This window comes from Pecten maximus, chromosome 16, assembly GCF_902652985.1.
Source record: "Pecten maximus chromosome 16, xPecMax1.1, whole genome shotgun sequence".
Classification (NCBI taxonomy): domain Eukaryota; kingdom Metazoa; phylum Mollusca; class Bivalvia; order Pectinida; family Pectinidae; genus Pecten; species Pecten maximus.
In genome coordinates this window covers 9,286,168-9,303,377 of record NC_047030.1, presented here as the reverse complement: position 1 = coordinate 9,303,377, position 17,210 = coordinate 9,286,168, and the positions used below count along the sequence as shown (strand labels likewise).

General features: G+C 34.6%; 1 protein-coding gene across 1 annotated transcript; it reads left to right on the top strand.

The window, feature by feature from the left end:
- Positions 1 to 10,716: 10,716 nt before the first annotated feature.
- LOC117345300 (transcription factor HES-1-B-like) lies at positions 10,717 to 12,733 on the top strand. The gene is made up of 3 exons (XM_033908357.1): positions 10,717 to 10,908; positions 11,181 to 11,276; positions 11,555 to 12,733. Exons 1-3 carry the CDS (start codon positions 10,843 to 10,845, stop codon positions 12,302 to 12,304), a joined length of 912 nt encoding a protein of 303 aa, XP_033764248.1. The 5' UTR covers positions 10,717 to 10,842; the 3' UTR covers positions 12,305 to 12,733.
- The last annotated feature ends 4,477 nt before the right edge of the window (positions 12,734 to 17,210 follow it).

Here is a 17,210-nt window from a genome sequence, read left to right as displayed (position 1 = left end):
ACTTTGTAATTTCTATTGCTGTTCACGTATATTACGACTTTGTATATTATAACATGTGCTAATGGGCAATATGGTTCACAGTTAATAAAGAAATTAAATTGAAATTGATAACCCGATGCAACATCGGCCTGCACGCCTTAACTTATGGTGTGGCAATAATGAATTATCTAAAGTTGACAATGAGTTTATTTTTAAAACAGTTCAATCTGTTATTCAATTACGTGACCGTTTATAAGAAAACTTTTGTGTGAACAGGTACATCAACCCTACCTATGTCACTCTTAACGTTTGCAACTTGTTGATATTAATATTGTGATATTGATTCATATAATAAGTATAAAGTCCAGGAGTGACCCGATGAAGGATTTAATGAATGTGTTCTTGTGTACAATGAATAGGTGACAGATATTGGATGTGTAGCTAGCACGTGCCATGCATTATAGTTTTAACTACATATATATGTATTTTTGTTTAAGTGTATTTAACGATATGTATTGTGTAGAAGTTTATGAACCTTATTCTGTAGTATATCCTAATGTAGCGAAAATTCATCTTACTCATAGATCTCTAGATATCTGTCTCCCTTCCATTCTTCTTTGCTTCTCTTTCTTTGTAATTTATTATAAGTGAATTCTGTCGCTATCACAATCGTTCAAAAATATAATTGTGGAGTGGGTTTTTAAAGTTGTTAAAAACTTGTGCCCAATCCAATTGTGTGTTTAAACAATAAAATATGTTCAGATCCTCCCCCTCCCCCCCCCCCCCCCCCCCTCCCCCCCTCCCTCCCTTTTTTTTTTACCGGGCTTATGCTTTATCATTCCGAAAACGATATTGTGTTTATTTATCTTTTTATTTATTTTCAGAGATAGTTCTTTATCTTAATGGGAGATTGCCCTCTTGGATATACGTTTATTCACAAATAAGCATGCGATTTTTGTTATCTACAGATTAGTCATATAGCATTGATCACGATCAGGAAAATTAAATGTTTTGTAATACTCATTTTAAAGCGTTTTCAATTTTTTTTTTTTAAATCATTGTGATATTTTCCACTTTATTTCAATGAACATTGCATATGAAGTATATTGGCTAGAATCGGAATTTTTGAATATTTTGTATCAATAATTAGAATCAAGTATAATTAAAATGGAAGGTACATGTACTGGGTTGCGCTAACCTTTCAGGTTCGACCAACGCTGTTATCACTAGAACGCTCGATTGATATTAGGTAACCGGAAATCTACTGGTGCACCAGTGACATCTTACAATTTATCAAAATTCGCCTCAAGAAGCTCGGGAAGCTTACAGCGGTGTCACGACTATGTTCAATAATTTATTCTACTTGAAGCCTTACGGCTCATAAATATGTGCATAGAAACATCAATTCAATATATGCTATAAGTAAGTTAGGAGAGGGACAAAAACAATAGACGTAACGGATGATAGGAATAAAGAAACATTAATTTCAACAGCATATAATTTATCAGAGTAGACAGGATGAACTGTGCGAACGAAGACACACGGGTTATTCATTTGAAGAATGAAAGTCAATACTAGAGTAAAGGTATAGAGAATTTGCTGCATGTGGGTCACTTGGCAATTCATTTCCAATTCCACTTATGTCGGAGCTGGTGGCACTAAAGATACGACAACATTTACTTAATATGAGGATTTATCAAGTGAGATGTCAATGTCAATCCAGTAATTAAAACGACAATATCTAATTATATAATGATATACAAAATAAAGAAATTAAAACAACAGATATTGTACAAATGTAGATAAACAAACATATAGAGTATATTCATTATTTCTTGACGAATTATGTTTTATTTCATCAAGTGAGGTTGAAACAATGACATTTTTCACGAATGGGAAACACCACTAATGTGGAGAGAGTTTTGACTTAGATTAACCCACGACGGTTTCTTATTATTTGCCAAGAGAGTTGAAATGCATGCAAATGATTGTTGTTGAATTGGAACTATATTAACACAGGCGGCGTTTTTTTCGATATCTAAAAACACTTTGAAAGGTAAGATGAGTTAAATGAAACCGAGGCCGGGATAGAATAGTTTATCCAAGTACGAAGATATAAAACGTCTGCGAATTAACAAACATTATCATTTCAAAATCACCACTACTTTGTCTTTATTAAGTTGATATTTTTGTAAATGTCCGGAAAGCGAAACTTTGTTCTTCAAATATTAACACTAATATCTTTTGACAGAGTGACCGACAACACCAACGGGGTTGGCCCCAAACAGATTTACGTACATGTGGGTTTGATAAACGGTAATTATAGTTCTTTTTATCTGATAATGTACTTGTTATTTTAACAATGCCTTCTATGTTGACCGATGGTGGGTATTGTTTATACAATAAACCATTGCATGAATTCTCATTTCCTTCCGTAGCTTTGTTGAAATACCGTGGCGAATTCCTTGACCAATGGCTAAAAGTCCTTGGTCCTTGAAGTAAGATCCATGATAGCTTATAGATGACCATTGTGAAAATAACTGTCGTGCAGAGTAGGCAATTAACACTATATCTGAAGGCAGATGGATTACCACAAATGCGATTGATGTTGATATCAAATTTTATGGAAGACGGCCATTTCATCGCCGTCATGTCTAGGATATGATTGGCTGGACGTCGTTTGTCATGCTCATACCACGCTCAGTGGCGTACTGCGCAAGCCGCGCGTGGTATGGGGCACACGCTTTGTTGTTGAGTATTGGTCACTTTGATCTATTTTATGGAATTCAATTATAGCGTTGTCCGGTCATCAGGCCAACTCCATAAACAATCAGACCAATATATTACGTGGCCGTCGTCGTCACGGATAGTTAGCACGGACGCCACGTTCAACGAACCTTGTCTCTCATGTAGAGCAGACGTCGATGTACGTTCAACATGGGAGTCAAGTCTCCTTCTCCAGCGCTCTGGAATAGTAAAATTATAAATAGTAAAGATAATTATAATTTTAATATAAGAACTGCATGTCTGATGCTAGATATAGATTCCTTAGATTCAAACTAGAAAACAATTTATCAGATGTACACTAGAATTTGACAATTCTTTCCAGACTTTGATGTTGTTACCTATTTCGTGGGTTTTTTTCGTCTCCTATGACCAGTTCAGATCCTTAGTGTCACTGACACAAAATGTTTTGAAAGTTGATTGCAAGTATATGGTGTTTTTTGTATAATTCTAAGCGGCTGCTAGCCTGCTTATTATCGTTCTTAGACATTGATCATGATATGACGTTAAAACATAACATGGGGTTATATAACTGAGTATTATTCAGCACATGACGTCACACTAGGTATAAACAAATATCCTTCCGTCAGCCATAGTTATACAGAGGACAAATAATTATATAAATTTCGGAACAATATTCTGTTATATAATAGTTATATTCTGACCCTCGTGTTCATGTAATATTGGATTAATAAATCTACGTTTTATAATTTCACATGAAAATCGTCAAAAGGTTCGTCTCATATATATAAACGGGGCAGTGTAATAAATCTAATATGACATTAACACTGTGTGAGATCATCTTTTATTTGTAACACCTGTAGCACCAGAGTTTAAATGTTGTTCACATACATGCATGCGTATACACGACAAAAAGATCAAAAATAAGTTTTATTTATAATAAACGTGGTGAACTTCACCTTGACGTGTGCTTCCTTTGCCTTGAGGTGGTAGAGCCTTACTAAAATGAAAGCTCCTAGACGCTTTTCATCAATTTGATATGGAATATAAGCTCATAAGACACTCTTTAGACTAAAATACCGAAAAGGACTTCTGTTGAAATTGTAAGTGCGTGTTAAGTTCAAAACGCTTCCTACAGAACGGCTGGGCAATTATTAATTGACGTGAAGTATTAAGGCGGACTCTTACGCGGCCTAAACCAGTAGTTTTGACAATGGGTTATAATAAATTCATATTATCTGTCAACAGATTATAATAAATTCGTACTATCTGACAATAGATTAAAATAACTTCATATAATCTAAATTCGACATGTACGTTTATAAAATTATGTTTAGTAATTAGATCGTGAACTGATAAAGTATTCTTTCTCGTTTATACAATTTTTTTTTTTTTTTTTTGATATACGTTGATAAATAATGCCTTCTCCATATCAGACATCAAACATGTTTCAGAGATATGTGCCAACACAAGAGAGATGGCATTTCCATATCAATCAACCGCATGGTTCGTAGTTATTACCAACATAAGAAAAATGACATATCCATATTAGACAAAGACATGATTCGGAGATATATACCAACTTCAGAGAAATGACATATCCATATTAGACAAAGACATTCGGAGATATGTACTAACTTCAGAGGAATGACATCTCCATATTAGACAAAGACATGATTCGGAGATATATACCAACTTAAGAGGAATGACATCTCCATATAGACTAAAATGCATTTTATTCAGATCTAAACACTATGGACATTTGTTTATAATTGTACATACTGAATATTAACTGACACCGCCGAGACAGGAAGGATATGAAGTAGCTCAATATTCGTGATGAAATATAATATAATCATGTATTAACACATGCAAGGTATGGTATGGAAAATAAATACAATAGATATTGTACTTTATAAATACAACTAAATTAATATCGAAGGGAAAGATTAAAGAGATTGCGGGACTTTCTATTCTAGTTAAAGATTATATTTTGAATTCAGTCATTTTTGTGGTGTCGCGTACAATAGATATATTATGTAACCTACCTGACAAATGGTATTTGAATGTACGACACTGTTGAGTCATCCACTCTCATGTCCCAAATATACGTGTATTCAAATATAAACTGTATGAATCATGAACATTGTATTTAGCTACGACCATTTAATTTCCTAAATACTGCACAAAAGAATTTATTTTTAGAAATACAATTGATTTCTACCGAGAAAATGGCGGAATACATTGTACGAAACCCGAAATACCACCTAGACATCATAGTTTAAAAGGTCATCTTTTTGTAGATGTGACATATTTGGTAGATAATACGCAAGTTAGCAGGTATAAAAAATATATATAATACTTTATATGTCCAACATACGAAGTCAGAAAAACTGTAGACTAGCCCAGTTTTAAAAATAGTTGTTTGCTTTTTGTAATTTGAATTTCTGTTTATTCTGATGTTATATACAATGTCGGTTGAGGTAGGTAATTCAGCGTTATGCAATTCAAACATATGTTAATGGTCGATTGTGTGGTAAACATAATGTGATATTAGAAAACAGAACAGTTGTTATAAACAAACACTCGATGACTGATTTGTTACATTGACTTACAATTTATTGTTATGCTCATTTGATTAAATTATTTCGTATTTCCTTATATCATTCATAAAACTCTAGTTTCTGTGTAGGGTGAGACACGTCTAATGAAATAAAGCATGCAGTGAAGGCTATATTCATAGATAGTGTTTTAGTAGAAGTTTATATCGTGATATAATCACCTACATTGTTTAGCTAAAGTTATGAACATACTGTCCAGTCCACAGCATTCCCTTAACGAGTACTTACATTGAGAATGGATTATTTCATGATCTATGTAAATTTGAAATCGGCTTAGAGTATTCGGCGCTTTAATAGAAAATTAAAAATAATCCTACATTTGAAGATATTTACATAAGTCATTCTAAAGAGTCGGTGGCTTCTCGATTTCATATAACATAGATATAACAACTGCATTCTATTGAATGTATGGCATGTAACAATACCTTCTTACAACGACAAACACTTAGCATATAAGTAGACCCATTCAATCGTTTCACACTTTGGAAAACTTGGTCCTCTATAGGGTGTTAGCGGTACCGTTAGAGCTATTCAAATGTAGGTTTACGTGTTCTGTGGTACCGTCTAGCTTATCAAATTTAAAAGTAATTAATGACAGGAATAGAATAGTTTCGAGTATGTTACAACACTTAAAAGTAAGTAGGTGTATTGTGAAAACTCGAAATACTGCACGTTCAAATAGACCTTTGTTCTCCGTGCTAAGTACGTCACATTACATTGTTACGTCATCAGATGATTGACAGGATAAATACCCTAGTAAATTGTTATTTCTCTATTGTAAAAAACTTACATCATTTGGACGTGTAAAAGGTATTGTATCTATGTATCAACTACACGTTAATACATGGAAACCACGTATAGTATGTCCGAGATTGCTTTGTGTATTTACATATCAAAGCAAATGTGCTATTGACTAGTTCTCATGACTTATATACTAACTGTGAACTTTCCCATCATTGATTCAGTGCTGGGAAAGTTTGGAGCTCAGTTAGGGGAAGCGTGCCTCCCGCTGTTTGGCAAATGTGGCGTAATTAGTTCTATATAGTTCGTAAGTAAGAGTCTGTATGCGTACTCCGATAGGCCTTACACGTGTGTAGGCTTTCGCACTGTTTTGCTAACTAATAAAAGTGTTTCGTATTACTTTCTAATCATTTCCATAACACCGCATAAACGTGAGAACAAACTCGACTTAAGGAATACATCAAACAATGGAATTGAATCTAATTACAGAAAACATGTTCAGGACGTGACCGTATATCGGGTATAGCCCTATATAGTATACAATTTCCCAAGTGAAATAGGAATTGAAATTCTTCCGTGTTAGGTTGATTCTGAATCTTTTTGACAAGTATAGCCTTCAGCAAAGTCAGCATCTGGTAGTTAAACAGCAATAATAGATTAAGGGATTGGGGAAAACAGGGAATGTCGCCATTTAGTCTGTTAATTGTATTCACATAAAACAATTTTATTGGTAAATGAAACTGGACCAATGTATTGTTTAATATGTTAAAAAGGAGCAGCAAAACTTCCTCATAATTTCGCTTAAAGATCTAATCCATTTTATCACTAGCAAGTACAGCTATTATTCAATATTACATAGAATATCAGAAATAAAATTCCCAGATTAACCTCAGGTTATTTGCAATTTCGAGCTATTTTGTCCTCAATAAAACGAAAAAAGAAATTGCATGATTTTATTTCGCTTCACTCATATTTTATTTTAACATATCTTAAGAATATATGTGGATTCCAAATACTTGTGGCATGTGAAATGTGCCGATTAGAAAACTATTAATGGTATACATGTATACAGCTTTTTGTTTTGCAGGGGATGAGAATGAAAAGTATGCCCTTTTTTATATAAATAGATTACGTACTCCTCAATTGTTAAGACGCCTTTAGTGAATATATATATATTCATAAATTTTCTCGAAAGTTTTCTAGACATGAGGATGTATAATCTATTTATACCGTGTTAATTTTTTGTAAAACATAATATAGAAATATGTAGTAATTTATATTATATGAATATCGTGTTATTTATGACAAAATAAGCATATTTGCATACATAAAGCGCTTACCGTTTGTACATTATTATCATCTGTACCCTGGTAAAATATGACATTATACTATAGTTATGCTGTTCTAATTATGGTTTTATTACAGGTACGCTATTAATTGTTAAAATAAGCAACAATACAACAGCTCCATTGTTATATCTTAAGTACAAATGTAATTTTGTTAAGTGCTTTCAAATTTGAGTCATTCGATACCAGTATTTTCAAAGTACATAATAATATCATAATATACATTTACTGATGATATGTATTCTGATAAAAAATTCCTAAACTAAACATGTTTTCTCTCGGATTAAAACAAGATTGTCAAATGACACAAAAGTACACATACGATTAATTTTGATCGTTGTTGACAGCTGATTTTTATTTTGTGTGTTGGCAGTTCCGTAATAGCTTTGCCAGAGGCTGAGTAGTACCCATGATGTTATACTGTATCGCAAATCTGGCGATCGTTTTGTGTGTCACCTGATTGAAATCGTTTTGTGAACACACGTCACAGAGATCTAAATCCACATTTAGCTTTCGGGCAAAATTTCAAATGTCATGCCAGGTTGATATTAAAAGATTGAAATTGAACTACCATAGAACTCACAAAAATGTATGTGATACCTGATATTTGTGTTTAGATTCTGTTCTGCACATACATTTAGTGGTTTTATGCTTGTTAAGTTCAGTATTGCAAGGATATACTTTATTTTATGCCCCCGTTTATTTCATATGAAAATTTACTGTATCAGAATCCAATGTTCCGAAAGGTAGCAATATAATCATTTTTTCATCTCCCTTTTGTTTTTTCCAAGCTTGCCATATCTGTTTATTAATTTTCCAATATGGTTTGCTTAAGCTATTCACTCATTTCTTTTAAAATGACAACACGTCCCTTACTATTTACAAAGAATTGCCAAGCTGCATGCTACGAGACTAACATCCCTAGTAACCGTCTCCAAGTTTGAATCTTAGAATCAGAAATAGGTCCAAAAATATAAAGCTCAATTTTATTTAGAATTTTGAATATTCTAGAGACTGAGGTCAATTTAGCTTGTTTTGGAGAGTCGTCTGACGCTAGAATACAGTGTATAAGATATAAAGAATGGTGAGAAATACTGGATCGTGCCTGGTCTCATAGCCAGACCCACTCGTTGAGTGTTTACCATCCCCACGTTACATAAGAACAATACAGGTGACTATAGGTCAGGTGTAATGATTTACTGATAGGGCGCGCACACGTATGACACCATTATAGATTAGCATTGGCATATTCTAATTAATATGTGGCTCATTAACTGGCCGATAAGACCCATGTTATCTACGATAATTGTGTTATGAGTATACAGGGGTGTTAATAGGTGTAGAATTGTAATGTAATGATATGACAATTGCGACATTCATAATAATTTATTAGTTAATGTTTTCACTTACACTCATAATGCGGCAAGACCTCATTAACAGTGTGACCTACCAACAATTATAGCTTTGTCACATGTACATTGATATCACATATTAATTTTTGTTTTAATCCATTCATGTTTTGAAAATGAACTTTTATACGATTTTAAGTTAGAATTACGACGTATTTCGCGTTGGTAGCTCCGTTGTTGTACAATGATAACATAATTATTTTTCTATAGCAAACGGAGTTGAATTATATCGTGGTTTGTAAAATAGGTTTGACTAAAGAGGAGAAAGAAAGTTTTTAACAAAACCTAGTAATATTAAATTACTAGTCTTACTAATTACTGCGTACACGTACAAGATATTTTTATGAATATCTGTACAGAATGAAAATATTTATACTTAGTTAGCCATTGAAGTGGAAGTTATACGTAATGAAATAAATATGATTTATAAATATACAAGTATGGTGTTTGTTGTTGGACATTGTGTTGATCTGGCTGGTATTTAAGAAACAAATCTTATTTCAATCTGCTAATTTGTTTAATACAATTTAGATAATAATATATATATGTTCTAATAAGATGATATTAATTTACTAGAATTATTTACAGATTAATACCAATGTGATACAATCACGTTACATGTTGTAACAGTGTAAGCGGTTACGTTTGTCACACCTGTATTATATACCTGTACCTGATGTTATCGCGCCAGTGGTGATTACCACGGGTGGCGATACTTATCGAGGTGATAAAACTCACACTGATCACTCACCGTATAACCCACCGTTATAACAACATAATGAACAAATGGGAAACTTCCCCGATAATAATGACGTTACTGTAATATTATATTGGTCGTGTAGGATTCTGGGGGCGATTTTATTACATTAGGAATGTACTACAATGTAATAAATGCTCATCATTTTATAGGAAAAAATGAAATTATATTCTATTTCTTTATTATTATGATTTTAATTTGTAAAGACATTGTGTGTTTACATACTTTTATCAAAAGAAAATCAAAACAAAACAAAACAAAACAAGTCTCATTAACAATTATTGTTATCATTTAACTCAATTCTTGTACTGCAAAATTCCAATTGCAATTCATATATGAATGTTTTTTTGTTTTTTTTTTCAATTAATAAAATAATTTTAACTGAAGTGCAGGTGGTCAATGTATGCCTGGACAATATTTCAGAGTCTACACCACTCTGCAAGTCGTTATTTATCGATATCCGCCCGTTAGTCTCCCCGACAGAATGACCACAGTTTAATTTTATGATACGGTATTGTAACTACCGGTACATAAGACGCGTGCTGGCCCGATGCTGAAGGCTTTACCTATGTCGTGTTGGTTTAAATCAAAGTCGACCGAGGGGCCAATTGTCAACAGGTGGCAAGTCGTTTTCTCATGCTACACAAGCGTGGTGAGACAATTAAACTCTCTCCCTTCCCACTTGAGGTATTTTCCCACGAGTTCGAGGTCCCCCTTTACAAAAAAAGGCTGAACATTCCTATACGTATACGGCTAAACGGCCGGCCGACTGATAGCGTGGTCGCGAGTGTGCCCTTGTCCATCCATTGTCAACCTCTGGGTTTATCGCACGGCGTATTTGAACAATAATTAAACTGTAGGAAAGGCGTGGTTTTCCCACACAACTCTGCGCCGACTATGTAATTACACAGCCACGTGCCCCTATTTAGATTTCAACAGATAAACCGCTTGATTGACATACCGTAACAGCCAGATTGTAGATGTTAACAGTCTGCGCCAATCAAAAGTGAGAGAGCACGAGAGTTCTGATTTTGCCGGGAAAATACTCAAATCTGATTGGCTAACCGTTGTGGAATCTGACCGTGGGAACAAGAGACGAAATCGCTTCACACCAGACACTATACGATGTCAATTGTGTATAAAACTTGGCGGAGCCTGTCAGAGGCCACATATATACACAAGCGGTGTGAGACTGTGAGACATACGAGTACTCAGTCTCAATAAACAATATACACAGTGCTAACATGGATATTCAACAGGATTATGATACAATGTCACTTAAAAGCGAAGAGAAATATTCCCAGAGAAAGGTAAGACATTGATCAAATTATAATTTCTATTAATAGTAAAAAGGGGGGTCTCAGGAAACGTGTTCACTTTCGATTTCTTAATAATGACTATATATCATTATTAAATAATATTTCCTATCAATGCTGTATATCATAAGAAAACATTTCATTTCATTACTCTTATACACCGATTCTGTATCAGAAATTATATTTAAAGGTTATATATTAGATATTACAAGAGAAATATGATACTGATGTCCAATATTTATAGTAGAATCACTTTGATTTTACAGAGTAAGAAACCGATGATGGAGAAAAGACGAAGAGCAAGAATCAACAGTTGTCTGTTGCAACTCAAAGCGCTGGTGCTACAGGCAATGAAAAAAGATGTAAGTATGCAATGTCTTATCAATGATAGAATCATACTGTCAACAAAACTCATACTACATTATATATAGTATCAGATAAAACCGACATTACTATTATCATCATCATAAATCTTTACAGTTAATGTCCAATGGGCTTATATCCTATGTCTTTGAAACCTTTTACCTGTCATTCAAAATGCTCCAGAATATTATGTCTTATTTCAATGGTCTTTGAATATATTTATTGAATTCAAATATTAAGTGAATATATATATTTATTATTAAATTTCACTTTATAGACTTCTCACTACTCAAAGCTGGAGAAGGCAGACATCTTGGAGATGACAGTAAAGCATCTGCGGACCCTGCAGCGACGACAAATCACTTCCGCTGTGGCAGCTGACCCCACTGTAGCCGCCAAATACAATATAGGCTTCTCAGAGTGCGCCAATGAGGTAATGCGCTACCTTGGATCAGCACAAGGGATTAACGAAGATGTCCGAAACCGTGTGGTCAACCACCTTGGTGGATGTGTACAGACCGTCAACGCGTCTTCAATGGCACATCACAATCTCCAACCAATTCATGTGCAAATCCCCGCCTCACAAAACGTCGCGAACAACGCACGTGCAATGTACTCTTCTGAACGTCTGCTTGTTCAGCCAGCCTCTCAGGCACAGAATGGGTGTTCATTTCCTATCCAAACAGCTATTCCAGTACAATCACAATCAAACAGTGGACAATTTGAACTTGTTCCAGGAAGTGCTTTCAGTGGACCAGTGGCTTTCTGTATGTCCCCACCCGAGGATATTTCATCAATGTCGAACATGTACCCGACAAACTCACTCAAATCAGAACCACGTGCAGTAAGCATTAGTCCCGAATCTCACAAATTAGACTGTCAAAGGCAGCAAGAACAGGACATGTACAAATCCCATGAAAAGCACGCGCATTCTCATTCACACCAGGTATCAACATTATCATCAAGTCCCGTATACTCTCCCGCCACAAGTGCTCTCAAGGAAGAACAACTCTGGCGACCCTGGTGATCAAAGCATTACTCATTACGAATTATGACCAGTGTTTGACAATATAAACTTGTGAACTAAACTGTGATGCTACTGACTCGATTTTACGCTAAGTGCCTTCCAGTTATTCCAGTCACCCACGATATATTTTCAGGATTACTTGTTTTTTCCGAGTTTTAAACTCAGGACTTTTAATTGATAAGTGCTTATGTGTCTTTCACTATTATACAATTAACGACGAAGCCAATGGCTTTGATTATTGAGGCAGACTGGTAGATTTAGATGAATGTTATTAGATTCATTGACTTCCAGATACCTTGGTGCATACAATGATTACGAACGAGATGGTGCTATAGCGAGTGGTAGCTTATATACGGGTAGAGACACATTGTCTCAACATTTTTCCAGTCAGTGATTATAATGAATTAAAATACAAATGAAATGAAAAAATATTGTTTTTGTCTTTTCAATCAGTTATTTGTCTGCCTTAACTATATGATACTGAAGAACACTGGAACTACAGAATTTGTCCCAGTACAGTTACATACATCCTTAAGTAATCGTCCAGGTTTTACATAATACAAACATATTATAATAGGAATTTCAAAAAATTTAATATTCGAATGAAACATGTACATAACCTATCATAAAAATCACCAGACTTTTATTAATCAATCGATTGCAGAGAATTTGGAGGAAAACCGGATTCCCCAATGCACGACACAAACAAATTACATTTTCTTTTAAAGTTAACATTCAATCGGCGTACCCTAAATACATGTACATGCCGATAGAAACGATTCAGAACCCGCAAAGGGCAAACTCAGTAATTTAGCGAAATGATTTTGGATCAAATATCGCTAAAATAAATTACCGCTAAAATATCTACTTTCACAGTCATTTAATGAAATCAAGAAGATGTAATGGCCAGAAATTACCTGTCCAGCTGTACCTGGGGTTTAATGTGACTTAGAACATCAACTAGATACAGTATACACGTGCTGTCTAATGTCAGATCATTAGTAACCGAATCAATTATGACGGGTCACCGAGACAGTTAGTTGCTGGTAACGGTAACTGGTGGGTGTCAAGTATTAACAAAAGTCTGGTGTTATCCAGATTCTAAGATTTAGTCAGAGATCATTATCCATGAGCCATTAACCCACAGTTTATATTGACAAAATGAGTCTTACATTGTACATATGCACGCGATTTATTTAAATCAAAACCATCTTATTGTAAAACACACAAAAATCTATCTAGTCACATTCATTTTTACCGTGTTTAAGGGCATTCCTTCGTTCGGACAGCAGAAACAGAACAGAAACATAGCCATTGATGAAATCTATATCCAGAAAGGATTATATGAGTGTTTGTGCCTACCAGTAATGAAATTAATGCTGAAATGTACAGAACAATGACAAATTGTACATAAATACCGTCTGTCTTTGCGCTAATTAGTGATACTTCAGGGCGAATTATGATTTTTTAGGATTCAATACTTGAAGAACTTTGGTTTATCTTAAGAGTAAAACTGCCTCATATTAATATAAAGCTTATAACATTTACTACTCGGGAAAAATACATATTTTCCAATAATATCATTTCGGGGTACATATTATTATAAAGAATTGTAGCAGTTCTCATTTTCATGTTACTTTTTGAGTCTAACAGATCTCGATGTCACACGTATTTGTCAGATCTCGACAGGGCTTTATATGGTTTCATGGAATGCTAACAGAAATGTTATAAAAACATAATGAATGGCTACATAATGACAGAGTTCGTCAGAGAGGGACACTTCTATGATAATAACAAATCGAGAAATCAATAATGGTATGACGTCAGAATTTTTATCTAACGTATGTCATGATCTGTTTTGATATATCAATATTCCAAAATCCGAAATTGATTAAATTGTGAGGATATGACACCTCTCCTATATCTTAACATCTGCTTCCGCTCTTTCCTTATTTCCCTGGCTTCCCTTCAGGATTTTCGTCCCTAGTATCACTAATGAGTCCTTGAACCACGAAACAGCTGCTTGGTTCATCATTCGGGTTATATTCCCGCGATTTCTTAATTCTATTTATAGGTTATATTCGGTTGTGTTTCTCTCGTGCATTCCTTGACAATACTATAGGGGTAGTATTTTGTACAGTAAAATGTTCAGTAAAATTTGTTGAGTCAAAAACTATTCGCCAAAGAGTGACACTGTAGGACGACGCATTACCTACAGTATATGTATTTAAATCGTGGACAGTCTCGCCCTGTACAGTAATCATTACTGGATGAACATTTGTCATTACCTGATATTCATTATATATCTTATTCTCATTATCTTATGTGCACTTAGCATTACCAACATGTATGTAAGGAGCACTCTTGAACCTTGTAAATGGTGTTATCAACACCAACAGTCTACAGATGTATGTTTACTATAGCATAATCACGGATTGGTCAGAAATGAATTATGACATATTTCACCAAGTATCATATTCTTGCCTTTACGTTTCACGGGGAAATTTAAGAATGGATAACATTTTCTTTTAGATTATCCTTTTCTTGTATAACAGTAAATTAATTCAAACGTTTACATTGTTAGAGCCTTTTAACTCCTTTCTTACGTCTACAGCTAGCTTTAGATAAATAATTGTCTTCAATGCTTTCTCTCTGTGCTTTCCTGGAGCGGTTTGTTGGATACAAAAGTTAAACAGGTGTAATGTGCTTACAAATTACAGGATGTCGCCTAACTGTATGCTTACTGAGTATCTGGTATAGCGTTGATTTGACAGAATCACAGATCTCATCAATGGTGTCATGTGGTTTTGACAGACAAAGATAAAGTTGTATCATTTAAAGTTTACCTTGTACACACTTATAATGGTGACACGGAGAAAGAGCCTATAGCTGTTTTAGATAACCACATATCTGTAAACAGTAGATAGATAAATGCCTTCAGCTGTGTTAGATAACAACCTAACGGTACTCTGGTCATTATCACCCAGTCACTGTCCGCGGAGAGGACATGATTGGTCAACATCGCGTACTATCCCGGGGTACACTACGGACGACAAACGGATATCCGGTTATACAACAGTGACTGTTATGGCAAGACAGATGATTAATTCTACTGAAGTAACATATATATATATATATATTAATATGTTAAATATCTATGACCGTGCCAGTTATATAGAAATACGTCATACTTTTGTCAGAGATCATATATTATCTCGTTTCTATACTCTGACGGCCATAATTTTCAATTTCCATGTGCTCATCTGCATATAATAAAAGTATCATATGCAATAAATTTAAAAAGAATTAATCTATTTTTCGGGGTTTTTTCATGTTCAGATATTTAAATCTACTAGTTATATTGGATGTTGTGTTAAGACCTGCTATCTATAGTCTGTCACACAGGGACCTGGCACCGAGTCCTAACCCACTATATATATGTGTTATGTATGATACGGACAGTGACCTGGAAATCTGTACCTAATCCCTATAACTGTCACAAATGTAGTCCAATATCCCTAGAATATTACTATAATAAATGGAATTGAGCTTATTATTTTGATCTCTAGGACATGTCTGATTCAAGTTTTAAACTACGGAGAGATGATCTAGTATCAGAATTTAGCGGAGCAATTCTTAAGAAGAAAAATTACTTAGGGGCAGGTGGCAAGTCTATAACAAAAGTATCGTGTTATATTTGTGAAGCAACTGCATAATCCATCCACGGCGATCTGGGATTAGGTTATGGGTTACACTATAAGTCGTGTTCATGTGCGTTGGGTGGCCGGGTGAGGCTCAGTGGTAACACACCTGCCTTTCACCTAGGCGACTGGGGTTCGATTCCCCGATCGGGCTTGAAAGGTATGGGGTCACCTGCCCGACCACGTGGATTTTCAACCGAGTGTTCCGGTTTCTTCCCACAGTAAGACCCTATGCATGCTTCCCTCCGGGCCAGCAAGCGTGGTTGATTTAAATGTAAATAAAATTTATATTCAAGTACATTGCTTCATTAATTTTTGTATATGTAACACGGGGAAATGTTGATCTACGGTCTATTTACTAGGATGTCGAATTAAAGATGAGGCCAAGACCTTTAGATCATCTCTGTATAGATTATTGTCTATTTCTTGTTTTAATCAGATTGAAGTATATCGCTTGACATTGACCAGCTTTCGATAATGTCCTGTGATAAGTATGCCAAGAGTCATGGGAAGGTCACCTGACGTAAAGATGCTATCTCAGCGATATAGGTATATTGCATATATGTACTCCACAAAATTGACTAATTTTTGTTGTTGACGTACTTTGCAAGCAAACATTTCTTTGGTGCAATGTGTGTATACTACACACACACACACACATATATATATGTAATGATATTTTTTTCGGTTTAGGAGTTATGTCCCCTATAACCAGCAGGCTGATTAAACAAGAACACTATGTGACGATACTCCCAGACTGTGTCCAGTAAATGTCTTTATCGGAACCAAACTAATCATTTACTCATGATAATTATTGTCAATTATCAAATTACATGTTCAGAGGTAGAAGTCTTTTTTTAATCATTTTAGTTTACAACAGAACACGTCGCAGTTATCAGTGATGATTGACAGATGTAACGTTACAGTTCTCAGTATAGGCCTCGATGTAGATCAAGTACCAAACTATAATGTACGGAATACGACGTTTATTTAATTATACAAATCCATGGAATCTTTATATGTGATTCTGCTTCGTCGACGAAATTGATGTGAAAAAATGGTTTGTTAACCGAGTCTCGTTCATTAAGATTTGACAACCAGGTCTGAAGTTAACCGTCATACATTTTACCAGAATATTGTCAGTAAGATAAATAACGACCAGGTCTGAAGTTAATCGTCATACATTTTACTAGAATATTGTCAGT